The sequence below is a fragment of the Puma concolor genome, chromosome C1, assembly GCF_028749965.1.
Source record: "Puma concolor isolate L17-30 chromosome C1, mPumCon1.1.hap2, whole genome shotgun sequence".
NCBI lineage: Eukaryota > Metazoa > Chordata > Mammalia > Carnivora > Felidae > Puma > Puma concolor.
Window position 1 is genome coordinate 97,870,131 of NC_141674.1, and position 26,684 is coordinate 97,896,814.

A 26,684-nucleotide genomic window follows, 5' to 3' on the forward strand; every position below is an offset into this window, starting at 1 on the left:
TTTTCTTTAATACCCTGGTGGTCATGTTATAGAGGTGGCTGAGAGAAAGCAACATGTTCTCTTTCCCTTTTCACAAGACTTGTAACCTTGAGCCCCTCTGACTTTTCTTTTTTGATCTCTGCAAGTTAACAATCTACAAGCAACTTCTTTAAAGATATGAATTTTTCTTTCATCTAAAAAACAAAAGAAAAAGCCAAGAATGAGTCAAGTCTGGATCTTTGTGTGTGTGTTTCCTTACAGCAGGCTTGGCCTGGAGGAACCCAACAAATTCTCCTGCCTTCAACTTGGCAACAGTTGCCTGGGGTAGCTCTGCACAACTCTGTCCAACCCGCAGCAGTGATTCCAGAGGCCATGGGCAGTGGCCAGCAGCTCACAGACTGGAGGCAAGTATCCTGTGTTCCTCCCTGGGATATTTGCAAGCGTAGTTCCCTTAGGGTAGGAGTGCTTGATGATGACTGGGACGAAGATAAAAGAGAGATGTATCTCTGTTTCAGATTCTTTAAGAAAAGAACCTTATCAGTCTCGGAGATGGGGTAATGAGAAAACTTTGAATACAGGAAGACAGTAGGTTCCGAGATCAGGAATCGTTTACTTCAGATTTAAAGACTTACGCAATAAGAAACCATATGGTGAAAACTTAGAGCCTTGTAGTCCAGGTGCCCAATTTTAAAAACAAAATGCAGCTCTGTTTGGTTGTTTTAATTGCTTTTAATGCCTGTTTGGTCCTCATGTCCCAGTGTTTTAGGCATTCAGTCTTCTGTGTGTGTCTCTGTTGATACAGGAATGCCCACTCTCATGGCAGCCAGTACAGCACTATCATGCAGCAGCCGTCCTTGCTGACGAACCATGTGACGCTGGCCACTGCTCAGCCCCTGAATGTTGGTGTTGCCCATGTTGTCAGACAACAGCAATCCGGTTCCCTCCCTTCAAAGAAGAATAAGCAGTCTGCTCCAGTCTCTTCTAAGTAAGTCTGTGTGAGAGCTGGTGGTCAAAATCGCCAGTACGAGAGAGTTGCTGCCAGCATTTAAAGCGCTGTGGTACAGATGCTTGTGGTGTGAAGCAGCAGGTAGCTGCCATCTGTGCTGGAGCTAACCTTTCTGCTTGGACACGCGTATCAGGTGTGTCCTGGATATGCAGAGCCTCTCTCTGCTGCCCCTCTGAACCCAGACCTTCTTTAGGCCAATGTGTCTGTTTTTCTGGCCACTCTACAGGGTGAGATTTAACCATGGGCATACCCAAAATGTGTGTTGTATTTTAGGGTTGTTGTCCCCGGAAATCCTGACTAGAGCGGTTAGTTTGTTATTGGAACTTCTGTAGTTAAGTGTATTGGCTTAATGATCAGGTAAAAAAAGGAATCGAAAAGCAAGCAAGCTGGAAAGAGTTCTAGGGAAAGATGGATAGTTTGGGGGTCAAGAACTGAGTGGTCTTTCTTGTGACCTTTTTCCACAGGTCCTCTCTGGATGTTCTGCCTTCTCAAGTCTATTCTCTGGTTGGGAGCAGTCCCCTCCGTACCACATCTTCTTATAACTCTCTAGTCCCTGTCTCAGATCAGCATCAGCCAATCATCATTCCAGATACTCCCAGCCCTCCTGTGAGTGTCATCACCATCCGCAGTGACACTGATGAGGAAGAGGACAACAAGTATAAGCCCAATAGGTAAGTAAGATAGGTAAATGGTTCCCTGGCTCAGTGGCTCCTACCCTTAAGTCTTAGACTCGTGGCTCCCGGCAGGTGTTTGGGCTATTGAAAGGAAGGACTGAAAAAAGGTATTCGGAAGCATGGCCTTGGACGCATGAGTCAGAACACTCAAGTTTCCATAACTGAGCATCATGTTGTGTGACATGTCGTTGACATGTTCCAAGACTGAGCGTCAGTCTTTCAGTTATGTTGGCTAGAAAGTGGATACTAAGTTGCTTCATATTCAGCTACTCTGGTTTGGAATGCACATTATACCATAGACATGATCCCCTGCTTTTAAGGACCTTTAGAGTCTGAAAATAGATGCCATAGCAGAAGCATATAAACAACAGTGAAACAAACCAGTAGATAGGAAGTTATTTGTAATTTCTTAATCTGCAAAGGCCTCTTTGGAAGAGGTGGAACTTTGAGTAGGGCTGCCTTCTTTTTCTCCTTCTGCCGTATGGTCTGAAAATTGAAGAATATAAGTACCAGATAATTTCCTCTTATCTCAGCACCTTAATCCAAGTTCTTAACTGGGCAGTTAACCGAGAGAGAGTGGATACGTTCAAGAACTGTTACATGCACCTCTCTCTTAGTGCTAGCATAGTTAACTGCTCTGATTGTTCTATATTGCTTTCTTCATTGGTCCTTTAGTGTTAGAGGAGAGAAGAGAGAATAACCCCGTGTTTCCCTGAGGAAGTAGGATTCACACATGACAGTAACTTATGAGACTTTACAGAGTTATATATAAATGAAACTTAAATGAAATTAGAGAGCGAATTTAGAATGAAGTACTTCAAGAGAGCTGTTTACACATGGTATTTACAAATGGCAGGTGGACTTGAAGTTTTGAAAGCGGTTTCTGAACTGAGCTGGGGAAGAAAACTAAACTTTCCAGTGAGGAAAAGTGGCCTTATAGTGGCAAAAATTATATAACCCAGCAGGATGGCTTTGACTGGAGCCAAGCCTATTGAAAAAAAATCAGGAAAATTAGGAAGGTGGGGTTCAGTTTGTGGAAGTACTTAAAAAAAAAAATGTGTGGTGAGAAGTTTGACTAGACATACTAAGGTACCATTTACAGCCTAGCAGGATGCTGTGGGGAAGAGTGGTGCCTGAAGAATACTGTGGAGACAATCAGGAGCGGAAATGGCTAACGGGCCGTGGAAGAGGTGTAGGAGACGTGTGCTGGCATCATTGTGTCCCAGCTCTGAATCCTGGCTCTACCGCTCATCACTGAGTGACCTTGGCCAAGTGTCTTAATCTCTCTGTGCTTCAGGTTCCTAATCTGCAAAACGGGGGTGATAGTACCAACTTCATAGAAGTGTTGTGAGGATTCGGTGAGACAGTATGTAGAGTGTAAGCATAGTGCCTGATGCATGATAAGCACTCAGAAGTTTGCTGCTGCTAGAATTATTCTGCTGTCATAGTCGTCGTCATCATCATTGTCATCATGGGAGGACCGGAGATTATCAAAGAAACACTGCCAGAAATGGGTTGAATTTTCACGTATTTTCTTCTCCTCAGCTCTGGCCTGAAGGCAAGGTCTAATGTCATCAGTTATGTCACTGTCAATGATTCTCCAGACTCTGACTCTTCCTTGAGCAGCCCATATTCCACTGATACCCTGAGTGCTCTCCGGGGCAATAGTGGACCCCTTGTGGAGGGGCCCGGCAGAGTTGTGGGGGATGGCGCTGGCACCCGCACCATCATTGTGCCTCCTCTGAAAACTCAGCTTGGTGACTGCACAGTAGCAACCCAGGCCTCAGGTGAGCATCTTCACAGCTACGGTTGAATTCTCCTTTGACGTGTGTACCCTTAATATGTTGCTATGACCTACTTATGCCAATAGTAGAGACCAGTTACTTAATTCAGAAATCAGTTGCTTGTCGTGTGAAATTGTTTTTGGCAATCAGTTTATCATACTATGTTTATTTTGTTTGGATTAACATAAAAGTGAATTTTGTAGTCCCAGAAATATACTCACTGTTGGTGGGAGAAGGCAGACCAGAGCCATTGTATGGCCAGAAGAATTAGCAGGCAATTTTTTTTTTTTTTTTTTTTTTTTTTTGCCACAGGTAATTTAAATTTGACAATCCAGTGTGAGTAGGAACTGATAATATTAAAAATGACTGCAAAAGATCTTTTAAGAAAATGATATGTACTTAGATCTTTTCTTACCCAGTGTCATAGCAGTGATACTTTTGTGGTTTTTATTATCAACCTGATTTCCACCATCCTTTTTGCAGTTAGGTGCTGGGCTTAGGCTCTCTGGTCCAGTTATCAGGTAAAGCTAGTTGTAACAGCAAGCCCCACATTTCCCTTGGGGACATAATAGAAGTTCGCTTCTTCCTCACATGACTTCCCAGTGCTAGTGCTCCTTCTGGATGGGCCTGTGGTGAGTTAAGGATCAGAGCCCAGAAATCCTCAGCCTCCAATGAGAAGGAGAAAGAGTTTGGAGGAGGGACCCACATTTCTTTACCTCTTTAGCCCTGGAAAGAGTGGAAACTAATCACATGGCCCCACCTAGAGGCCAGGGGGCCCGGAAAGTGTAGTTCTTGTCTAGGCAGCTCTAGACAGGGGCAGCTCTCTACACCAAAGGAGGGGAGCTTCAGTTTTTGGTGCCAGTATAGCCATCAGCGCTGCACTTACATGAGTTGGTGACTTACTGTGAATTATGCTACTGCCGGAGACATAAACAGGGTTCAGAAATAGGCAGCTGTCCCATTGCAGACAAGGCAGAACTTCCTGATGCCAGGCTACTGAACAACATTGTTAGGAGCTCTTTACACTGTTGGGTCCAAAGAATATAGGCTACTCCACAAATCCTTGAGTAAATGCTCCAGTGTTCCTGGTGGGACCGCAGAAGGAAGCAACAGGTTGACCTTGATCTTGCTTAAAGCTAACTGCCCTGCAGTTTCTTAGAATTTGAAGATAGTGAGTGCCCAAAAAGATCTAGACTTGTTTCAAAGCCCCTTTGACACCTAAATGTCTTAAGTATTACCAGCATCTTACTCAGCTTCCGATTGTCATGTCTGTACTTGTTTAACCCCTTCCTCCATAAGACTCTAGCCCCCTTGTGGGTAGGGACCATGTCCTACTGGTTTTTGTATTTCCAGTAGTGCCTTGCACATTACAGGAGATTAGATAATATTTACGAAAGTGAGCCTTTCGAAGACCCTTTATGGAGCTTTGTAGCAAGACAGAAAAGAAATGGGTTGTATAGTTTTTGTTTCTCTGGTGTAAATGTAATTGAGGAAATAAGATATACACGAAACCTTAACTCTTGCAAACTCTGTACAAACCTGAACTGATTAACGTGATGCCATCTGAGGTTTAACTCAGCTCTGCCGAGCAGATGTCTACTCATAACTAAGTCAGGTCTGACCCGTTTTTAGGTCTCCTGAGCAGTAAGTCCAAGCCAGTGGCCTCAGTGAGCGGGCAGTCATCTGGATGCTGTATCACTCCCACAGGGTATCGAGCTCAACGCGGGGGGACCAGTGCGGCACAGCCACTCAACCTTAGCCAGGTAAGCGCTAGGGGCTGCTGCCTTCTGTTTGGGGCCCTCCCTATTGTTACTCTCTGGAGAACCATGCTTCTGGCTGGACTGCTGAATAAAGCCAGATGAAGCCCCTCTTGTGTCAGTCAGTTTGGTGTTCTGTGGCCTGCGTCATACCCGCGTGTGCTGTGTCTCTATTCCCTCTAGAAGTGTGTTGATGTACATTCCAGGTTTTCTGTTGGATTTTGCCAGTCTATCCCAGAAGCTTAGAGAAATGTCTAGCATTCAGAAAGCTTCGGATACTTTAGTCCGTGCCTAGTTCTGTACTACCACATGCTTTGAGACCAAATTCTCTTCCTTTATCTCCCAGGTCATAAATAACCTGAGCCTCACACTGATTACTTGAGGCAAGAGACAGTGAAAAACTGGTTCTAGTCCTATGTGTTGGCTTGAGTCTGGGATTTGCTTCCTCCCCCCGCCGCCCCCCCCCCCCCCCGCCCCCTACTATCCGATTCTCTGATGCAGCAGGGAAGGGCACTATTCACTCTTTCCTCAGCTAAAATTCTGGTGCTTGTATGATGTCTACCAGTGGTGAGAAAGTGTGTATATGAGGGGGTAACTGTGAGTGAGTATGTGTTGTGTGTGTGAGAGAGAAAAGCACATGCAAGTGCAAATGTAAGTTCGAGTTAGTGCATGTGTTTTAGGCTCCACAAGCCAAGAGGGATATGAAGAACTTAGAGGAGAACAAAAGAAAACAATGGCAAGAAAGAAAGGTTAGGAAAAATTCAAATTCACTGGCGCCAGAATAGGGTGAGTTGAGTCAACAGGTACTGACTTGCAGGAGTGGGTAACCCTGTGACCTCTCGATCCCCCTCCCCGCCCCCCCCCCCCCCAACCCCTTGCCTCTGTCACACTTAAGAGCAGACTGCTGCTATCTGGGCTGGGTTAGGATCTGTTCTGCTGAGAGGTGGAGGGATGAAGGCTGACTTCTGACGGCATTGCCAGGCTGGGAGATTCTGTGCTGTGGCAGCCCAGGAGCAGTACAGGTTAGAACCTCAGCTCTCAACTTGGCCTTTGGTGCTCTGAACCAGAATGACCTCAAGGTTCCTCACTCCCTTCTTCCTCCTTCCAGAACCAGCAGTCATCGTCAGCTCCAACCTCGCAGGAGAGAAGCAGCAACCCTGCGCCCCGCAGGCAGCAGGCGTTTGTGGCCCCGCTCTCCCAAGCCCCCTACGCCTTCCAGCACGGCAGCCCGCTACACTCGACAGGGCATCCACACCTGGCCCCCGCCCCTGCTCACCTGCCGAGCCAGCCTCACCTGTATACGTATGCTGCCCCCACCTCTGCTGCTGCACTAGGCTCCACCAGCTCCATTGCTCATCTCTTCTCCCCCCAGGGCTCCTCAAGGCATGCCGCAGCCTATACCGCCCACCCGAGCACTCTGGTGCATCAGGTCCCCGTCAGTGTTGGGCCCAGCCTTCTCACTTCTGCCAGTGTGGCCCCTGCTCAGTACCAACACCAGTTTGCCACCCAGTCCTACATTGGGTCTTCCCGAGGCTCAGCCATTTACACTGGATACCCACTGAGTCCTACCAAGATCAGCCAGTATTCCTATTTGTAGTTGGTGAGCAGAGGGAGGGAGGTGTCATGGCTGCCTGTTCCTGGCCCAGAATCTTTAGTAACAGGCTATGATGAGCTCCTCCCTTACCCCCTCTTGAAACTCCTTAGCCAGCAACTTGTTCTGCAGGGGCCCACTGAAGCAGAAGGGTTTTCTCTGGGGAAACCTGTCTTCGTGTTGACTGCATTGTTGTAGTCTCCCAAAGTCTGCCCTATTTTTAAATTCTTTATTTTTGTGACAGCATTTTTGGTATTTGGAAGAGTTCAGATGCCCATCTTCTGCAGTTACCAAGGAAGAGAGATCATTCTGAAGTTACCCTTTGAAAAATATTTTCTCTCTGACTTGATTTCTATAAATGTTTTTAAAATGAGTGAAGCTCCTCTTTATTTAACTTTGTTTTATTGTGATTGCTGGTCAGAGGAAAAATGCTGATAGAAGGACTTGAAATCTGGTAACAAGTGAGAAAAGAGAAATCGATACTTTGTACTTGTTTGAAAACCAAGACTCACTTGCCTGTTTTAAGAGCAGCGCACCCAAGTCTGCATTTGACTATCAGGCATTTCTCCTCAAAATTTTACCTTTCTTTATGGGACATTAGACTTAACGGCGTTTCAGTTTTGTTTTCATGTCACATTAAACGTACTGGGCAATTGTTATTTTTGCAAAACTGGTTATATACGGCTCTCTGTGTTACTGTTGGGATTCTCTCAGTTGCTCCTGTGTTTATTTTAAAGTGTGTTAAAAAGGCAGCTCACCATTTGCTGGTAACTTAGTGTGAGAGAATCCATACCTACCGTGAAAGCACTAGGTGTTCTTTTTAAATGAAGTACCATGCATTCTTCTTAAGTTATTTTTTAAAAGTCCTTCTCTCTCTGATTCAGCTTAAGTGTTATTATTGGAAAAGCCATTACGGTGGTTATTATTGTATGGTGGTGATTGTCTTATTATATGCAAAATCTCTTTGTATTATGCGAGACTGGTATTGATGAGCTTTGCCTAAAGGTTGTTGGCATCGGTGAGCTTTGCCTCAAGATTAACATGAATTTTCAATAATACACCTCTCTCTCTTTGCCTCATCTCTCCCTTCTGTTCCATGTGATTTATTTGGGGAGAAAGCTAAAGAATATGAAACCAGATAAGAACGTTGTGTATAGCTTTTATACTTTAAAGTAGCTTCCTTTGTATGCCAGCAGCAAATTGAATGCTCTCTTATTAAGACTTATACAATAAGTGCATGTAGGAATTGCAAAAAATATTTTAAAAATTTATTACTGAATTTAAAAATATTTTAGAAGTTTTGTAATGGTGGTGTTTTAATATTTTGCATAATTAAATATGTACATATTGATTAGAAAAATATAACAAGCAATTTTTCCTGCTAACCCAAAATGTCATTTGTAATCAAATGTGTAGTGATTACACTTGAATTGTGTATTTAGTGTGTATCTGATCCTCCAGTGTTACCCCGGAGATGGAATTGATGTCTCCATTGTATTTAAACCAAAATGAACTGATACTTGTTGGAATGTATGTGAACTAATTGCAATTATATTAGAGCATATTACTGTAGTGTTGAATGAGCAGGGGCATTGCCTGCAAGGAGAGGAGACCCTTGGAATTGTTTTGCACAGGTGTGTCTGGTGAGGAGTTGTTCAGTGTGTGTCTCTTCTTCCCTTTCTCCTCCTTCCCTTATTGTAGTGCCTTATATGATAATGTAGTGGTTCATAGAGTTTACAGTGAGCTTGCCTTAGGATGGACCAGCAAGCCCTTGTGGACCCTAAGCTGTTCACTGGGATTTATCAGAACAGGATTAGTAGCTGTGTCGTGTAAATGCATTGTTGTCCGTTTTCCTGCCGACATTGAAAAATAAAAACAGCAGCTTTTCTCCTTTACCACCACCTCTGCCCCTTTCCAATTTGGAATCTCAGCTGGGTTCTCACAGAAGCATTTTCCCCATGTGGTTCTCTCTCTCACGGTGCATTGCCACCTTGCTTCTGGGGGAATTTGGGAAGCAGGTGAGAGGAGTCAAGCCAATATAAAAATATGTGGTTTTTTTCTTTTTCTTTTCTTTTCTCTTCTTTTCTTTTCTTTTCTTTTCTTTTCTTTTCTTTTCTTTTCTTTTCTTTTCTTTCAGAGTATGTGCAATCACTTTTAGAATGAGATTTTTTTTTTCCTTTTCCCATGTGGCAGTCCTTCCTGCAAATAGTTGACATTCCTAGTAAAATATTTGCTTGTTGAAAAAAACCTGTAACAGATCTGTTTATACCAAAGAGCCTGTTGTATTGCTTACCATGTCCCCATACTACGAGGAGGAGTTTTGTGATGCCGCTGGTGACCGGGAACTCACAGAAAGGTTTCTGAGCCGGTGAAGAATATTAAGAAGGAACCAAAGCCTGTTCAGTCATCAGGCTGTTGAGGTTTCTTTTTAACAACCTGTACATTCTTGGGGCTGTGAAATTGTCCTTGTACTCTCAGCTCCTGCATGGATCTGGATCAAGTGGAGGGTCCTGGGGATGGGGATGTTTCCTGCCCATAAAAGATTTGGGGGAAGAAGGTTAACTCTGAGATGTAGAAGTGTTCCATCTGAATTGAAAATTTTGTACTGGAGGGCTAAGTCTAGGACTGGTTCCTTGTAGAGATGGTGTCAGGAGGTGCAGGATGGAGATGGGAGATTTCATGGAGCCTGGTCAGCAAGCTCTGTACCAGGCTGAGCACCGAGGAGCTGTCAAGGTATTTGGAGTTTCTTCATTGCGAAGAGTAAGGGCTTCCACGATGGGGCATAGTCAGTACAGCCTACCAGGAACATGTTGGTGTTTTCTACTTTCTCTTTTCTCTTTTTTCTTTTTTCCTTTTTCCTTTTGGTCATTCTGTTGAGCTGTGTTTGCGCCACCGTATTGGTGAAGATACCCAAGCAGTTTGTATAGTTTCCGTCACTTAGCGTTATACGGTTTTCTGGTCAACGTGTGTGTGATCTGTTTCCTTTTTTGCCAAGCACACATTGATTTTCTTGCTCAAAGGCAGATCTGGTTTCTAGTAGAAACATGTTTTGTCCCTTAGCTTTCCTCTACAAGGGATAAGATTTGTTGTTTTTGTAACAAATGAGATGCAGGAAAAAAAAAAAAAAAACCACAAAACACTCCACTCCTGCCCCCCTGTCCAGTAAGTAGATACCAGTTAAGATACGAGTCTCATTAACTTCATGGGGAAAAGACAATAAATACCAAGAACTTGTAGGGTTATCTTAATCACCTTACTAGCTGTGTGTGTGGCTTTAAGAATTTTAGAAATTTTCAGCCTTAGTCTGCAAATTGGCATTTCAGATTTACCAAGATAAATATCCATCTGTGTCTGCTGAATGTATATGTGCTCAATGTGGCTTTAGATTCTGTCCCTGGGGCTTATTAACATTGCCAGCCCTGACAGGGCGGGGGGAAGCCCTGTGAATTCGGTGAGCAGCCCGCCTGGGTTATAGCAGCCTAACTTCAGACCAGCATAAGGCTCTAAGTCCTTTCTGAACTTTGTATTTCCAGCTTCTCCCCTTCAGGGTGAGAGGGAAAGCGGGGACGGTCTAAGTACAGCCACTCTGGGCTCATCGGGACACTTGATCACTCCAGAGCTTTAATAGCTTCCAGGAGGGGATACTGCTGTCAGTGCTCAGCTCAGATACCAGCCCCAGGAATAAAAACTCCATTTCAAACAGTTCTGGCCATCCATCGTCCTCCACTAGAGGGGCTCAGCTCGACTGCCCTTAGCCAGGCAAGCACAGTAACGTGTGTTTTATTCAGCATTATTATGCAAAAACCCACTGGTTAGGTTGGTTTGTTTTAGGATAGGAAATGAAATTGCCTCTCGGTGACAGGAATGGCCCAAGCCTGCTTCCTTATTTTGGTTTTCGGTTTTTGGGTTTTTTTGTTTTTTGTTTTTTGTTTTTTAACTGATGGATGGTGCAGCATGTCTACATGGTCGTTTGTTGCTAAACTTTATATAATGTGTGGTTTTGATTCAGCTTGAAAAATAATCTCACTACATGTAGCAGTACATTATATGTACATTATATGTAATGTTAGTATTTCTGCTTTGAATCCTTGATATTGCAATGGAATTCCAACTTTATTAAATGTATTTGATATGCTAGTTATTGTGTGCGATTTAAACTTTTTTTGCTTTCTCCCTTTTCTGGTTGTGCGCTTCCTTTTACAACAAGCCTCTAGAAACAGTTTCTGAGAATTATCGAGCTATGTTTGTAATGCAGATGTACTTAGGGAGTATGTAAAATAATCATTTTAACAAAAGAAATAGATATTTAAAATTTAATACTAACTACGGGAAAAGGGTCCATTGTGTAAAACATAGTTTATCTTTGGATTCAATGTTTGTCTTTGGTTTTACAAAGTAGCTTGTATTTTCAGTATTTTCTACATAATATGGTAAAACGTAGAGCAATTGCAATGCATCAATAAAATGGGTAAATTTTCTGATTCATGTGGCTGTTTTTGACTTCTGTTTAGAGGGGTGCAAAGGGGATGAACAGACGGCATCTTTGGAGTGGCTAAATGCTTTGCATCCGAACATGAGTGGCATATTAGAGGCAAATCTGTCTTTCGTACAAACCTCCACGATGGAGGCGAATCGGGGCTTGGCAGGAAACACTTTTCACAAATGGAGTGTCCAGGGCCCTGACTTAAGCTCGTCTGGTTCTGGCCCTTTGAAAGAGGCAGAAACTTCTGACATGGGATAATTAAACTTTGTTTCCTAGCGCGTTCCACCAAACATCTGAAGTATCATTGCTGGAGGTCAGAACACCACAAGAAGATGCTATTTTTCCCTCCTTTCAAGCTGCACTATTAGAAGCATAGTCCTTTTGGAGGAGGAGCCCTTCTGATTAGATCTGCCTTGATGCCAAAGTGAATAAAATTTGTCTAGATTTGTCTAGATTGATCACTGCAGGTCTCTGAATATATGCTGTACTCGTTTGATTTGTTTTGACACATGCGTTTCAGGCCACATCGACCGTAGAGTGGCCATTAATTAATTGTGGGGTCCTGTAGTCATGGTTGGGAGATAGAAATGAGACACATTTAGGGTTTTGGACCATAACCAAGAGAAATGATCAATAGGCTGTTCTCTCCCATTAGCAGGGAAGTCAGAATACATTTATTTTGATTTAGACTGCAACATCTAGATTTTTCAAATTTTTTTTTTTCCTGAATAAATGAGCATAAAATGAGTGTGAACTCACTGAACATTCCCCAGTTTTGGTAAGAGAATACACCTGGAAACATTCAGGTAGAAAAGAAAGGCCCTGCTGTCGATCTCACTTCCAGATAATCAAGGATTAATTTGCTGACTTCTCAATGATCTGGGGTTTTTTTGTTGTTAGTTGTTTAAATCTCAGTGATATTCTCTTACTTAAGCTAAATGAGAGAGTTGGGATAACCCCTTGAGTGAGTGGGTAGTCTGTGGGTTAATCTGTGTTTAAAAAAATTTTTTTTTAATGTTTATTTATTTTTGAAAGAGCGAGAGCAGGGGAAGGGCAGTGAGAGAGGGAGAGAGGAGCAGAGGATTTGGGGAGAATCTGAAGCAGACTCCAGGCTCTCAGCTGTCAGCGGGGCTCGAACTCATGAACTGTGAGATCATGACCTGAGCCAAAGTCAGATGTTTAACTGACTGAGCCACCCAGGCACCCCTTAATCTGTGTTTTAATTATGAACACCCCGGTAAATTCAATCCGCTTGGCTTGCTTTGTGGAAAAATTTCCACAGGAGGTGAGGTCTAAGCCATGGTTTCCCTAGGAATCCCGTGATGACACCAGGTGCTTATCACAAGATGGCGCCAATGAGCTATAGAAGAAGGTGGACAAGACTTGACCACTGTGATCTTTTTCCCCCCCACCTCTTCCCCTCCAACCTCATCTCCCCTGCTCCCAGCTTCCACTGAAAAGGCAGAAAACAATCCATGCTATTATCGCTGGGCAAGGAAAAGATTAATGAAGGATGTTTCTTAAGAAGCCAGCACTGGAAGGAAGCAGGCATTCTGGAGCAGAAACAGAGTTTGCCGAGTGTACTCTGGGACCCCTGCCTCCCGCTGCTGGCTCCTTTTACTGGGTGACTGCTCACAAGGCCTCTGCCCTGGGGTTTCATCTCCTTCCCCTCTCCTGGGGAGCCTACAGCCTAGGCGGGAGGTGGTTAAGGCTTCTGGCTGCTTTACCATAGGGCCATCTGTGTTTGATCAATCCAGGCAGAGAGGAGGGGGTGGGGGAGGTAAAGAGACTGTGAAAGCATTCCAGAGTAGTGAGAGAGATCCGAGATCCAGAAAGGGAGAAGGCACCGCCCCCACCCCGCCTCCGAAGCTGACCGGCGGGCTTGAGTGGAACAGGCACAGGACTGCACGCTCCTTCTCCTGCTGCCATGGGGCCCTGCACGCCTCTCCTCATCTTGTTCCTTTTGTCACGGCTGCGACCCCTTCAAGGACAGCAGCACCACCTTGTGGAGTACATGGAACGCCGACTAGCCGCCTTAGAGGTGAGTGACTCCTGTCTCTCCTGGTCCGGGCGGGAAGGACGCCACATCTCCTGTTGAGTCACCCCGTGTGTTACGGATCTGGGGATGACAAGATGGGGCTCTGGAAGAAGCTACAGAAAACTCTTATCTTTTAATAAGAATATCCTTGCAATTGCAAGCCGTCCTCCTTCCCCATGTCCACAGAGCAATTCCCTGTGGACAAGCTCCCTGTCTTTTAAACAGTTTGAAGTCTCTGGTGTTCCCAAGTTGAAGTCTGTTGATTCCCGAGGGAGAACTGCACAGTGGAGCAGAGACCCCTTCCCGCCCTCACGCACTTAGGCCGCCCCAGAGGCTCAGATGACTCAGTGGCGCTGCTCACAGAGAACATGGGCTGGAGGACACGAAGCGGGGGTAGGGGCCTAGGTGATCTGAGCCGGGCGTTTTGCATCTCTGAACATCTGGTTTCCTTTCTGTGGGGGTTGCAAGGGAGTTGATGCCTGGCTGAGTTTGTGCCTTTTCCCGTTCCTCTCTCCCTGGTCGGGCCTCTCCCTGCCTGGGAGTTGTAACCCCTCAGCCTCTCGTCTGGCCTCCATCCCTGCAGGAACGGTTGGCCCAGTGCCAGGACCAAAGTAGCCGGCATGCTGCTGAGCTGAGGGACTTCAAGAACAAAATGCTGCCGCTGCTGGAGGTGGCCGAGAAGGAGCGAGAGGCGCTCAGAACTGAGGCTGACACCATCTCGGGGAGAGTGGACCGGCTAGAGCGGGAGGTTGACTATCTGGAGACCCAGAACCCAGCACTACCCTGTGTGGAGGTTGATGAGAAAGTGACCGGAGGCCCTGGGATCAAAGGCAAGGGCAGAAGAAACGAGAAGTACGATATGCTGACAGGTAAGCGGTCCAAAAGCAGGCCCCTAACACTCTCAGAACCTGTGTGTTTCCTTGCTGCTTCCCCTTTTCTCTCCTTGTCCCCCAGTCCGCTTTGGCGCTATCTTCTGGAATCTGCTTTAGGGAAATCTCTACAATGACAGGTCCATTGCAAGAGTTTCTGGGGACCCAGGCCTCGGTGGCACCCTTTTTCCTGTCCTCCGTAAGAGTGGAGGCATCCACTGGCAAATGCCCACTGTCCTCCAGATGGCCCCACCCCAGGGTGTTCCTACAATGGGCCTCTAACTCTTGCCTGTATTTCCTTGCCCTGTGCTTTTCTCCTTCCAGACTGTGGCTACACAATCTCTCAGGTGAGATCAATGAAGATCCTGAAGCGGTTCGGTGGCCCTGCTGGTCTGTGGACCAAGGATCCAATGGGGCCAACAGAGAGGATCTACGTGTTAGATGGGACACAGAACGACACGGCCTTCGTCTTCCCGAGGCTGCGGGACTTCACCCTTGCCATGGCCGCCCGGAAAGCTTCCCGGGTCCGGGTGCCCTTCCCCTGGGTAGGCACGGGGCAGCTGGTCTATGGTGGCTTTCTTTATTATGCCCGGAGACCTCCCGGAGGACCCGGAGGGGGAGGGGAGTTGGAGAACACTTTGCAGCTCATCAAATTCCATCTGGCAAACCGAACGGTGGTGGACAGCTCAGTATTCCCGGCGGAGGGTTTGATCCCCCCATACGGGCTGACAGCGGACACGTACATTGACCTGGCAGCCGACGAGGAGGGCCTCTGGGCTGTCTATGCCACTCGGGAAGATGACAGGCACTTGTGTCTGGCCAAGTTGGACCCACAGACGCTGGACACAGAGCAGCAGTGGGACACCCCGTGCCCCAGGGAGAATGCCGAGGCCGCCTTCGTCATCTGTGGGACCCTATACGTTGTCTATAACACCCGCCCTGCCAGCCGGGCCCGCATCCAGTGCTCCTTTGATGCCAGTGGCACGCTGACCCCTGAAAGGGCGGCACTCCCTTATTTCCCCCGCCGATACGGTGCCCACGCCAGTCTCCGCTATAACCCCCGGGAGCGCCAGCTCTACGCCTGGGACGACGGCTACCAGATTGTCTATAAGCTGGAGATGAGAAAGAAAGAGGAAGAAGTCTGAGGACCTAGCTTTGGGGTTTGAATCTCTCTCACCTCCACACATTTATATCCCCACACCATTTCCTGCTTCTCATTCTCCAGATGTGGGCAAGTTGTGGTTCCGAGCCCATATTGGCAGCCAATGGAAGCCAGATTCTCACAGCCCCTTCGTTTCCTGTGGGACTTTAGATCTTGAGAAATCCTTTCAGAGCTAAAAGAGAGAAGACCCTAAGCGTTCGCTCCTCTCCTGCCTTACATCAATGAATTTCGGACCAGAGACCACAAAGACCCAGAGCTCTGACCCTTGTATGGGGGCCACCCCAGCAAATGAGCCAAAAAGTATTTCTTGCCTCAGTGTGAGTCCGGGCACGTGGGGTGGGGTGGGGTGGGGGGAAGGTGGTTGGGGGGGGGGTGGGCAGAGTTCTGGGAGGAGATTTTTCAACTCTGCCCTGCCTCCCTTCTCCCCTTAGCACCCTGGAGAACAACGACTTTCTCCACGTCGTTTTGTATTGCAACATTTTGCATTAAAAGGCACATCCACTGCTCCCTGCCTGCGTTTGTTTGGGGGTAGCCCTCAGATCAAGTTTCTCCCCATGACCCTCCATTTTCCTCCTCCACCCCATTGCCACTCCTTAAGCCACAGTAGGGACTTGGCTGGGCTTCCTTGCTGAGGGAGAGGGGACTTCTCCAGTTACAGATTTTACTGTGAGGCGCCTGGGGAAGCACAGAATCCCGCCACTTCAGGAGGCTGGGCGAGAGGCTTCTCTCCACACCCACCTCTGATCCACGGCGGCCCCTCCCAGAGCCCAGAGCCACTCTTGGTGCCCCACCCCTGGCCGAGAGACTGAGGCGAGGCGGGCAGAGCTTCTAATTCTTCTAGTTCTCAGAGGTTTGGGACCAGAAAATGGATTCTAGTTGCCTTGGAGTGTAGGGCGAAGACCAGAGCCCTGAAATGTGTTTCCAGAAGGAACTTTTAGTCTCACTTTGGAGGTGGACTCTGTCCTGGCCCCAGACCCCACTCCCCTCTCCAGCTCGGGGCGGTCCCCAGGGCTCGGTTACACAACCCAGCTTGCTCCCAACCGCTCTGATTTCCCTGCTGCCACGGCGTCTGCGGTTTGGGCAAGGAGGAGGGGCGATGACCATGCCCCAGATGTTAGTTTTCCCAGTTTCCCAACACAGCCCTCTGGTCACCCCCACCTACCCGCTGCAGTCCTGGAACCTGGCTGGAGTCTGTCCAGGAAGTCCTGGACACCTAACCCTTTCCTGCCCTGGCCACTGGCTTGGAATTATAGAAGGCCATCTGGGGAAGGGAGAGGGAGCAGAGGAGGAGAACCCTGGGTTTTGGACTCCTGCCTCCAGGAATGTGCTGAGCTCGGGGCCAGGCCCCACCCAGCCTCATGCCCCCATTCAGCGCTCAAGGCCATGTACGTGTGATGGACAAGACCTTGTTGCCTTTATGGGGGGGAGCAGGCCTCAGGAAGCTCTGGGAGTCCTCACTGTGGGGAGGAGAAAGCACATCTTTTCCCTGAAGTGCACCCGCTCCCCCACCCCACGCCCAGGATAGGGTGGATCAGCCAGGGCCCTGTGATCCTCCTTTTGTCTTCTTTTCTTCTCTCCCCGGGGCAGAGCTGCCCCTGACGTAGGTTGGTGAGGAAGGAAAAGAAAGGCAGTGAAGCACCTCACAAAGGCGCTATTGTGGGGAGCCCGGGGCGGGAGGGGGGCTCTCTCCCATTCAATTCTCTCCTAATGTGGGGCTGGCAACGGTAATCACCGCCTGTCACACACGGAGGGGGCTGCCCACGGAACATCTGGCTCCTGCATGCGGTGCACAGGGGGGCTGTGGAGGAGACGGGGAGTTCTCACTGGAGGCCTGGGGAGAGGGGGTCCCCGCCCAGCGGAGGGGCAGCGTGGCACTGTCACTGTGTGTGCGCGTGCGGGTGCACCTGGGGAGGGTGGCCTCCTTGCCCGCGTGACACCGTGCGTCAGTATGATCGGAAGCTGCCAGGGGCTGGGGCCGAGTCTGTGGAGTTACCTTGCTGGGGTAGCAGACATCAGGAATGGCTTTTGGAGGACCCTGAGGAGAGAACAGCTCTGAGACGGCGTGTAAATGACATCAGCCTGAGGAGCAGAGTTTAAAATCCCGGTCCTTCTGCCTCCCGCGTGTGGGCACCTGTCTTTGGGGGCATCTTTCTTGGCCTGAATCCTCAATGAGAAAGACAAAAACAGCCTTTTCTTTCTTTTTTTTTTTTTCTTTTGGCTTAAATTTTCTTTAGAAAAGTTCACTCAGACTTTTCTGAAAGGGCAGAAATCTCCGGGGCCTTGTCATTTATTACTTTTTGCTTTTTTTTTTTTTTTGGCTCTTGTACAATAGCTAGTGCTATTTTGGAAGCGTTTTGGAAGGTGAGTGGAACTGTGTGGGCAGATCCAGTGAACTGTCCAGATTCATTAAACTAAATTATCTGCTGCTCAAGGAGAGAGGCTCGGTAGCCGAATCCTATCATCAGACACCAGCCTCACCGCCCCTTGTCGGACCCTCCATAACCCGTCACGTGGCAGAGACAGGTGTGACCTCTGGTTTGGGTTGAACCAAAGACAGTGGAAAGCAGAGGTCCTAATGGTGGAGAAGGGACTAAGAGCTCAAAGAGTAGCTCCACATTTGCCTCCAACACCTGGCCCTACGACGGTTAGCGGCCCAGGCCTCCGGGTACAGCTGTCAGCCCAGATGGGTGGTCTAGACGTTGCCCCCATCACAAGGCCGGGTGGAGAGGGCTCCCCTTCCCCTACTCTGGCCCCCAGTCTCCTGCCCTAACTCCCAAGCTCTCCGCTCTGTGCTCAGTATCTTCTCCTCCCTGGTGCTGGTCTTCGTGTCTGCCTGCCGGAGAAACCAAAGTGATCGTCTTGCCATTTTCATCAAGGATAAGCCAACGTTGCGTGAGCCCTGGATGGCGGGGAGGGAAGCGCAGAGATGTGAGGATGAAGCAGTTGATTCAGGTGTCGGGGCTTCCTCTGGGACAGGGCTGTGGGCTAAGCAGGAAGCAGAGCCCTTTGGCTCGTCCTCCCCAGGCTCAGTCCCTCTCCTTGTGCACACGCCCCTTCCTTCCCTCAGGCTCCTGGGATCCTCCCCCAACAGTGCTCCCATTCTTTACCTGTTCAGCTCAAAACCCGCTCATTTTGAGAGCTGCTGACACTCCTGATAGTTCTCCCAGCTTTCAGGATGGCTCTCTTGAGGACCCGCCGTCCGGCTTGTCTCTGGCTGCCCCTTCAGGCAGTGGTCTCCAGTGCAAGAGCTTTTCTGTCGGAGGGCAGGCCAGGGGGTCCCTCCACCCTTAGCCCCTATCAGCAGCTGCCGCCTCTCCTCCCTCCTCCTCCGCCCCAGCAGCCTGGACGCTCTTCCCTTGCTACCCCCCTAACCCCCATCAAACCAACGTTGATGAGCTCTCCTCTGCCTGCCCTTTAGCTTCTGCCCTCACGATGCAGAGCTTAAAAGATTAAATCTTTATTTATGGATTTAATAACGCCACAGAAGACTTATAAATGCGAAGCCAATGTATTACTTTAAAGGGCAGACCTCTCAGCACCGTCTCTCCAGAACATGGGTGCTGACAATATCTAGAGCTGGACACCTCTCCAGAGCACTCCAGCATGACCTTTGGGGGTCTGCCCAGCCACCCAAACTCTGCCTTCTCTGAGAATGGACACCCACACTCCCTGGCCTTAGCCTTGTGGCCCCAGGGGAACAATCACATTGTCTCCTGGGGACTTAGAATGGCAGCTCAGAGATGTTAGATCTGAGCAGGTGTTTGGAAGCATCTTCGGCCCTGCTAACTACCAGAGACAGCGAAAGCCAGACTACAGAGAGGAAAGATGAACAGGGTGGAGACTGGGCGAGACGGCCGCTGAGTGATGTCCCCCCACCACTCCATCCCCCCTGTGCTCACAATGCACTTCTAGCCTGGGTTCTGCGAAATGCCTGACTTCTTTAAAGAAACACTCCCTTTCTTGTTTGTTTTTCTTTTTTTTTTTTTTTAATTAATGTTTATTTATTTTTGAGACAGAGAGACAGACCGAGCACGAGCAGGGGAGGGGCAGAGAGAGCCAGAGACACAGAATCCAAAGCAGGCTCCAGGCTCTGAACTGTCAGCACAGAGCCTGACGCGGGGCTCGAACCCACAAACCGCGAGATCATGACCTGAGCCGAAGTCGAACACTTAATCTACTGAGCCGCCCAGGCGCCCCACGTGTTTGTTTTTCTTTTCTTTCTTTTTCTCAAGTTAGTATGAGTGGGTTTCAATTTCTTACAACCTAAAGATGATGCCTCATCCTCACCTTACCTCACCACCGAAAACACTCACCTGGTCTAGACTGCTGGGCAGATGGCCTTGACCCTCCAGGATGTTCCTCCCCGTCCATGGCCCAGAGGACGCACCAGAACAAGGAAAGAACCTGTGCGGGCCTGTGATGCCTTCTCCACATCACCTTCCAGATGGCGGGGCAGTGCCCCTTCCCTGCTGTGTTCATCCATGGTGGGCTGTTTCTGTCTCCAGCGGAGCGCTGCTGGCCCAGTGTTCTCTGCGGCAACCCTGCATGTTAGAAAGAGCACAAACTTTAGAGTCTGGTGAGCTTGGAGTCCGAGCTCCTGGGATCAGCATCAGGCTCTGCCACTTACTGCTGTGATACCTCCAGCAAGTTACTTAATACTCATCTATAAACTAAAAATATCTGCCCAATAGGATTGTTGCTGCGAGGATGAGAGGTTATATACATGGAAACTCTTTAGCAGTGTGGACAGTCAGTACAGAGCTCTGAAACCCCACTTCGGGAGGCTCTTGGAACCTGTTCCACGCCCACCCGAAAGGGTCAGGTGCCTCTCCTTTGGGCCCCGATTCACCTGGACACATCCTCATTGCGGCCCGCATCACAATGTATTGTATCTTGCTCGTCTTTGTGTCCCCGGGACGTAACACAGAGCCCGGCTCATAGATGGGGCTCAGAAAAATACTAGTACAGGTTCCCCCACCCGACTCTGAACCCTCGGAGCTCTGGGCCTATTTGTCTCCCAACTCGGGACCTCATGCAGGAGGGGCACATCCCCAGCAAGCGGTTAATGTCCTCGGCAGCATCTTTCAATTCAGTTGGACAAAGACAAGCTACAGATAAAAACTGAAGGCAGTCTCCTTCAACTGCAGATCACACAGGACTTCCCACAGTGACAATTTCTCGCTCCAGCATCTAAGGGGAAAGTCTCAAACTAGGCCAGTGCATCTAAGCCCTGTGGCCACAGGGGAGGAAGGCAATAAAACCACAGAAGGTAGTGGGAAGACCTTTCTTGTTCAGCATCTGGTTCCTGGTGAGGGCTCTGAAGTAGGTTATGCTGCTCACCCCTCCCCCCCCTTCCCCCCCCCCCAACTACCCAGCCTGGCCCCTGCTGCTTGCCCCTTACTTCACCCCTGCGAGCCTCCGTTTCTTCACTCCTAGAATGTGCGTCATAGTACCACTTCACAGATTATTGTGAGAAGTAAATGAAACGAGTCTTGCAAAGCAGTGCGCCCCATGCCTGGCACATAGTAGGTGCTTGGTAAGTGTCGTTATTGTTAGCAATGTCGTCATGATTGCAGGAGAGTCTTTGCAGAGAGCAATGTGCTCGTGCATTTTGTCTCCTTTGATCTTTACAACAATTCTGAGATAAGCTGGTCTCGGGAGCCAAGGGGTTTGTCTAAGTCCACAGAGCTAATAAGTACTGGGGCAGAACCTATGGCTTGGAGGCTGTGGGAGGAGTGGAACCAGCTGGGGCTCTGAACTCAGGCTGAGTTCGAATCCTTGCTGTGCAACTCCATAGCCAGGTAAGCCTGAGCGAATCCATTCTCTGGGCTTCAGGGAATATTACCCACCCTGGAGGCATGGATGAGCCCATGTTTTAAAACAGCTAAGAGAGCATCCAGGATAATAAAGATGCTTAACCCAAGCTCATTCCCCAGGGCCGATTCTTGCTGTCTAATCATGGGGAGTGTGCTGGTGGCCATCTCTGGTGTTACAAACCATTTGTCTGGATCCAGTGGCTCTCTGACTGCCTTCTCTCTCCATTTGTACATTGTCTGTAGAAAGACATGCCACCTGTTGCCCAACCATAGATCTCTGCATTACCGGTAACAGCGGGGTTGACAGATATCCTGCGCCTGCCGTCAGGGAAAAAAGCAGGGTGTATGGAAAAAGCACCCCTTTTTCTCTGTGCTGAAACAACTCTGCCAGCGGCAATGTGTGTTTGGTGTTTAGTTGTCTTTTTTTTCTTTCCTTTCCTTTCCTTTCCTTTCCTTTTCTTTTTTCTTTTCTTTCTTTTCTTTTCTTTCTAAACACAGTACTCCCAAGCTGCCTTTTTCCTTCGACCACATTTTCTCTCAAAGATACCTTTGAGCTGTTTCATAGTTGCTCAGCATGTGTCCCTGGTAGACATCACTATTGACTTTTTTGACTTACCTTGCTGTTGATTTTGACAGATCCTTCAATGCCATTTTGGTTGCATCGGGTCTTCCGGATATTTATTGCTGTCCAGTTGCACATGGCTTTGTTCTGTAGCTGCTGAATGTTGTATTCCAGATGGGTAAATCCATGCACTTGTCAGATGCATGGACTGTTCTGGACTGTTCTCCACCTATTTGGCCTGCCCTTTTGGAGGAAGGAAGATAGTGCAGAGAGAGCCCAGGGGTGAGGAGAAGACCCTTCTAGTGGGTGTGATTGGTCCATGGGGCTGACTGTCCTGCCTCTCTGCTCCTCATCAACTGTGTGACCTTGAGCCAGACACTAACCCCTCTGAGCCACGGTTTGTTCATTTGCAAAACAGGATTATGGGACCCGGATTACCACCTCTTAGGACTGTTGAGGTTCAAGCCCTAATACATAAAGCTTATGTGTTGGGACCTCTAGGAAGGAGTCTTAGGAATCACTGAGTTTGGCTCCCTCATTTCACAGCTGAAGAAACTGAAGTCGAGAGAGCCTTTTGAAGGCAGGGAATGTACCTCATCCATCTTTCTATCCCTGGATCCAGAGTCAGATACTTACTAGGTGTTTAATAAGTACCTTGTAAATGAGTTGAGTGACCAGCTCATGATTTAATCTCTCTTGGTGACTCTGTTGTTATCAACATCAATTCCTACTGTGCTGCTCTGCCATGATGCCTTCGCAACCAATTAGGCTGTAATAGAATGTGGCTACTATGCTTTTCCGCTTAATGTTTCTTCTCTTCTTCTTCTCTTCTCTTACTGTTACCTATCGGTTCTTCCTGGAGAACTGGATTGGATCCCTTAGAGGAATCAGCATCGCTTTCTAATTGGCTGTTCTCTCTAGGCTGGAGCAAGAGTGAAGGGCTTTGAAGGACTTAAAGTTGGTACCTTTATGGGAGTCACAAGGAGTGTTGCAAAATATTCCACAGACCAGAAGCACAGCCTCTTTTAAGCTGGAAGTTGTCTAAAGTCATCTGGTCTCACCCGCTAAAGTCATGCAAGTATTTTCTAACTCACTGCACCCTTTCTAGTGCCTTCTACGCATGGCATGACTAGTTTACTCAGTGAAGCAGGTGATGGTAGTGGCTGGTAATGGCCGAGGAATGCACTGGCTTCTATCCCCTGGAATCTCTATCCAGTGACCTGGATTCTTAAGTACTTTTCTCTCCCAGCGTAGGGGAGGTAAACACACATAGATGTGGATTTCTCCTCTCGTTTCTGATTATGACCTAGTGAATTCCCTTCTCTTGCTCTCTCTGTCCTTGCCAGCCCTCCTGAGTCCTGATCAAGGTGAAATATTCTTTACTGTTATAAACTAGTAAAGGTATCCACACTAGTTTAATAATAATTCAGTAGGTAAGGGGAGACATAGGGGAAATGTTAGTTGTATCATTGGATTTTAAATTGAGATAGGAGTAATCTCATTTAGACAAATTTCAATAATCAATTGAAAGCCTGTAAGTTGCAGATAGATTACTAGCCGTAAATTGGGATTTATGTTCTGTGGGTTTTTAATGAGGGCAACTCAGGCAGCTCAGCACTTGAACTGATTCACGTCTGGAAAGCACCAGCTGGCTCAGCCTCGCCGCGGGCAGTGCAGCAGAAGGGCACGGAGCAGACATCAAGTTCAAGTTGTAGGCAATATCAATACCTCCCTCCCGGGGATGGTGTGATGACTAAATGAGATCATGTATGTGAAAGGGTTTTGTAAATCATAAAGCACACAAATGCCAGCCGCTCACAATACCTGTTTCAAAATTAGCATCAGTGTCTCGTGTCTGTGCCGGGTTTTGGGCAGACAAGGAACAGGACAGACCGAGGAGCCTGTCTGGCAAGGAGCAAAGGGATGCTGTGCGGATGAACAGTCGTAATTAGGGGAGTCGATTATTACAAACAAAAGGAACGTGTAAGTATCCCAGACTCAAAAAGGGGATATGAAGTCTATCTTACCTGGACCCTGTATGGGATTGAACTGCTGTAAGTGGTCATCAGCAGGCAGGAAATACAAAGCCAAAGAAGGCATTCAGAGTGCATGGTTCGGAACACCACGAGAGAGCAGAGTGAAGCCCAAAGCCTAGCTCCCGGAGCAGGAAGAAAATCAGGGTGAGATGCAGGTTGGAGTCAGGAAGGCCATTGAGAGACGCTGAAGTCTGAATGCTGCCCATGTGAGAGGCCACATCTGTGGGAACGCTTCAATGTCAGAGCCAACTGGGACAGATGATTGATTAATTAAAAATGTTATGAATATTGATGCAGTATTTACTATGTCCTACATGCTTATTTACAATATTGAATAAGACAGATATGGATATGTCTTCACAGGCTGGGGACCGGTGGGATAAAGGGATGAATAAATAAACAGGCAACTATGTTACAGTGTGGTGGGATTATGGGATAGGAGGACCTTCTGTCCTAGCCTTGCCTGGGGGTGGGGTGAGGCAGCTTCCGGAGGCTCCTCAGCCTCAGCCGGAGGGACACCCAGGCAGGCTCCTCCCCACACCATTGCCACTGCTGTTGCCATCACTCAACTGGACCATTGCAAGAGGCTCCCGATTGACCACCTTCTCCAAGGGTCTCTCCCGGCTCCCACACACGGAGTCAGTCACTGTATGTCACTATTTGTTAATGGACCCATCCCCCCGGATTAGCTGTGAAACTGCCCCGTCTGTGGGGAAACAGCCCCTCGAGAGCCAGGACAGGAACTTCCCCTTTATGGCGTCAGTACCTGGTGCTCAGGGAGTGCTTGTGGAAAACAGGCATAAAGGCCCACAGAGAGAAAGGAGGGTCTTTACTGTCCAGGGGGCTGTCCTCTCCCCGCAGGGATGTTCTCCACGAGCTGGAGAGGCAAGTGCCCCAGACACGGGGTTTTTTCACAGGTGTAAGCTCTCCAGAAGCAGCCGCTCCTCTCCGGAATGTGGAAACGTGCCAGAGGCCAGCTGCCTGAGGGCCAGAACCCAGAGGCGATCTTTTGTTTTGCACGCCATTTTCTTTGCAGCTCTTCCGGTGACCTTGCTGCCAGCCCTGCATGCCCTGGGGCCCAGATTCTCTGGACACCCCCACAGTTCACATGTGCCCTGGGCTGTGGCTTCTGGGGGGCACCCACCTTTGGGCCGGGCCACCACAGAGAAATAATAAACAGCAGCACTGCTTCCAGAGCCCTCTGCACCCGCAGGGCACGGTCTCACCTAACCCTCGAAACTACTGGTCCCACCAACAAGTATTTAACGAGGGCCCGTTTGCGCTGGGGGTCGAGAAGGACACGGTGATGCATTTTGTGCTTCAGGAGCTGACAATTCAGGTGAGGTGGGGGCACGGGGCGGGGTTACAGGTAGGATGGTGATAATAAGGCACACGTTTCCCTCAGCTCCCTAAGACTGCACGGGTGGTTGACATTTAGTACCTTGAAGGGAGGGTGCTTCATAAGAACTCCAAGGAGGAAGCGGTCATACTTCCATGAAGGAGATTTGAAGAGGCGCCATAAAAGGGGTGACGTGTGAGGTAGGCCTTGGAGGGAGGGAAGACTGGACATCAAGAACGTTCCGGGAGGAAGGACTAGCGCGAGCAGAGGTGTGGACTATGAGAACATAAATTGCCTCCAATTGTGCAACAGGTTTAAATCAAAAAGGCTTCAGGGATTTTGGTTGATATCAGGTTTATGCAAGCAGGTACTATGAAGTGTGGCTGCTCCAAAAGATGGTACTTCTTAGGCCGAATTAGTAGAAGCCGAGCATTAGCGTGCTGGGGGGAAACAGTCCTGTGTCACTCCGCTGTGGTTAGGCCGCAGAAGCAGTGTTCCCTTCTGCCCTAGGGGAAGACGATATTTAGAGGTGCTATGACTTATTAGGCACCTGCCATGTGCTAAGCTCCTGTGAGATGTCTGCATGCATTCTTTTTTGTTTTCTTTCAAATTTTTATTTAAATTCTAGTTAGTTAACATAGAGTGCGCTATTGGTTTCAGAAGTAGAATTCAGTGATTCATCACTTACATACAACACCCAGTGCTCATCGCAAGTGCCCTCCTTAATATCTACCGACTATTAAATGCACCCTCACCCTCCTCCCTCCATCTTCCCTCAGTTTGTTCTCTGTCTTTGAGAGTCTCTCATAGTTTGTTTCCTCTCTTCCCCCACCCAGTGTGTTCATCTATTTAGTTTCTTAAAATCCACGAATGAGTGAAATCATGTGGTATTTGTCTTCCTCTGATTGATTTATTTTGCTTAGCATAATACACTCTAGCTCTATCCATGTCATTGTAAACGGCAAAATTTCCTTCTTTTTGATGGCTGTGTAATATTCCATTGTACATATATATATATATATATATACACACACACACACACACACACACACACACATATATCTTCTTTGTCTAATCATCTGTCAATGGACATTTGGGCTCTCTCCATAGCTTGGCTATTGTTGATAGTACTGCTATAAACATTGGGGTACAGTCATTCTTTTTTTTAAAGCCTAAACCCTTATTTATTTATTTTAGAGATAGTGAGCGGGGGAGAGGGGCAGAGGGAGAGAGAGAGAATCTCAAACAGGCTGCACACTCAGCATGGAGCCTGACATGGGGCTCAATTCCATGACCCTGGGACCATGACCTGAGCTGAAATCAAGAGTGGGATGCTCAACTGACTGAGCCACCCAGGTACCCTGCATGCATTCTTTTTATCCCCAACAGCAATCCTGAAAAGTAGATGTTATTATCTTCCACTTTACAAGTAAGACAACTGAGGCTCCAACAGGTTGTCATGGGCCAAGTTCATTGGGCAATGGAGTAGCTCACACCCACTGAGAAGGCCTATGGGAAATAAGAGCCCTGCCTTCAAACGTCAGAAAGGTCACCATAAGGAAAAGAGATAATACTTGGCCCCAAAGTG

General features: G+C 48.1%; 2 protein-coding genes and 2 long non-coding RNA genes across 13 annotated transcripts in view; 3 read left to right on the forward strand and 1 right to left on the reverse strand.

Annotated features, from left to right (window-relative positions):
• HIPK1 (homeodomain interacting protein kinase 1) overlaps positions 1-11,272 on the forward strand; it is a 52,086-nt gene extending 40,814 nt beyond the window's left edge. For 4 of the 9 annotated variants that reach the window (XM_086717881.1, XM_086717884.1, XM_086717880.1 and 1 more), the window contains 6 exons: positions 241-383; positions 782-964; positions 1,450-1,656; positions 3,205-3,446; positions 5,076-5,206; positions 6,309-11,272. In XM_086717881.1, the coding sequence (XP_086574007.1) occupies positions 241-383; positions 782-964; positions 1,450-1,656; positions 3,205-3,446; positions 5,076-5,206; positions 6,309-6,797 (1,395 nt within the window). In that variant the 3' untranslated portion in view covers positions 6,798-11,272. Of the gene's footprint in view, positions 1-240; positions 384-781; positions 965-1,449; positions 1,657-3,204; positions 3,447-5,075; positions 5,207-5,880; positions 6,075-6,100; positions 6,223-6,308 lie in introns of those variants that run through there. The other 5 variants (XR_015255002.1, XR_015255001.1, XM_086717883.1 and 2 more) reach the window with 5 other exon arrangements.
• A 1,558-nt stretch (positions 11,273-12,830) lies between these two features.
• Positions 12,831-15,658, forward strand: OLFML3 (olfactomedin like 3). The gene is made up of 3 exons (XM_025935268.2): positions 12,831-13,315; positions 13,896-14,181; positions 14,506-15,658. The coding sequence occupies exons 1-3, from the start codon at positions 13,202-13,204 to the stop codon at positions 15,324-15,326; spliced, it is 1,221 nt and encodes a 406-aa protein (XP_025791053.1). The 5' UTR covers positions 12,831-13,201; the 3' UTR covers positions 15,327-15,658.
• Positions 15,659-19,389: 3,731 nt separating this feature from the next.
• Positions 19,390-24,017, reverse strand: LOC147578263 (uncharacterized). Its single transcript, XR_015255007.1, has 3 exons — positions 23,749-24,017; positions 21,776-21,964; positions 19,390-19,873 (listed from the first exon to the last, which is right to left on the reverse strand). It is a non-coding gene; the product is annotated as an uncharacterized LOC147578263 (long non-coding RNA).
• Positions 23,257-26,684, forward strand: part of LOC147578264 (uncharacterized) — a 107,711-nt gene continuing 104,283 nt past the window's right edge. The window contains exon 1 of one of the 2 annotated variants that reach the window (XR_015255009.1): positions 23,257-25,096. This is a non-coding gene — a long non-coding RNA (uncharacterized LOC147578264). The remainder of the gene's footprint in view (positions 25,097-26,684) is intronic. The other variant, XR_015255008.1, reaches the window with a different exon arrangement.

Bases quoted from the DNA above. Each gene is read 5' to 3' on its own strand.
- OLFML3 (XM_025935268.2), top strand. From the start codon at position 13,202: ATGGGGCCCTGCACGCCTCTCCTCATCTTGTTCCTTTTGTCACGGCTG. The intron at 13,316-13,895 runs GTGAGTGACTCC...CCATCCCTGCAG, and splicing joins GCCGACTAGCCGCCTTAGAG to GAACGGTTGGCCCAGTGCCA. The intron at 14,182-14,505 runs GTAAGCGGTCCA...TTCTCCTTCCAG, and splicing joins GAAGTACGATATGCTGACAG to ACTGTGGCTACACAATCTCT.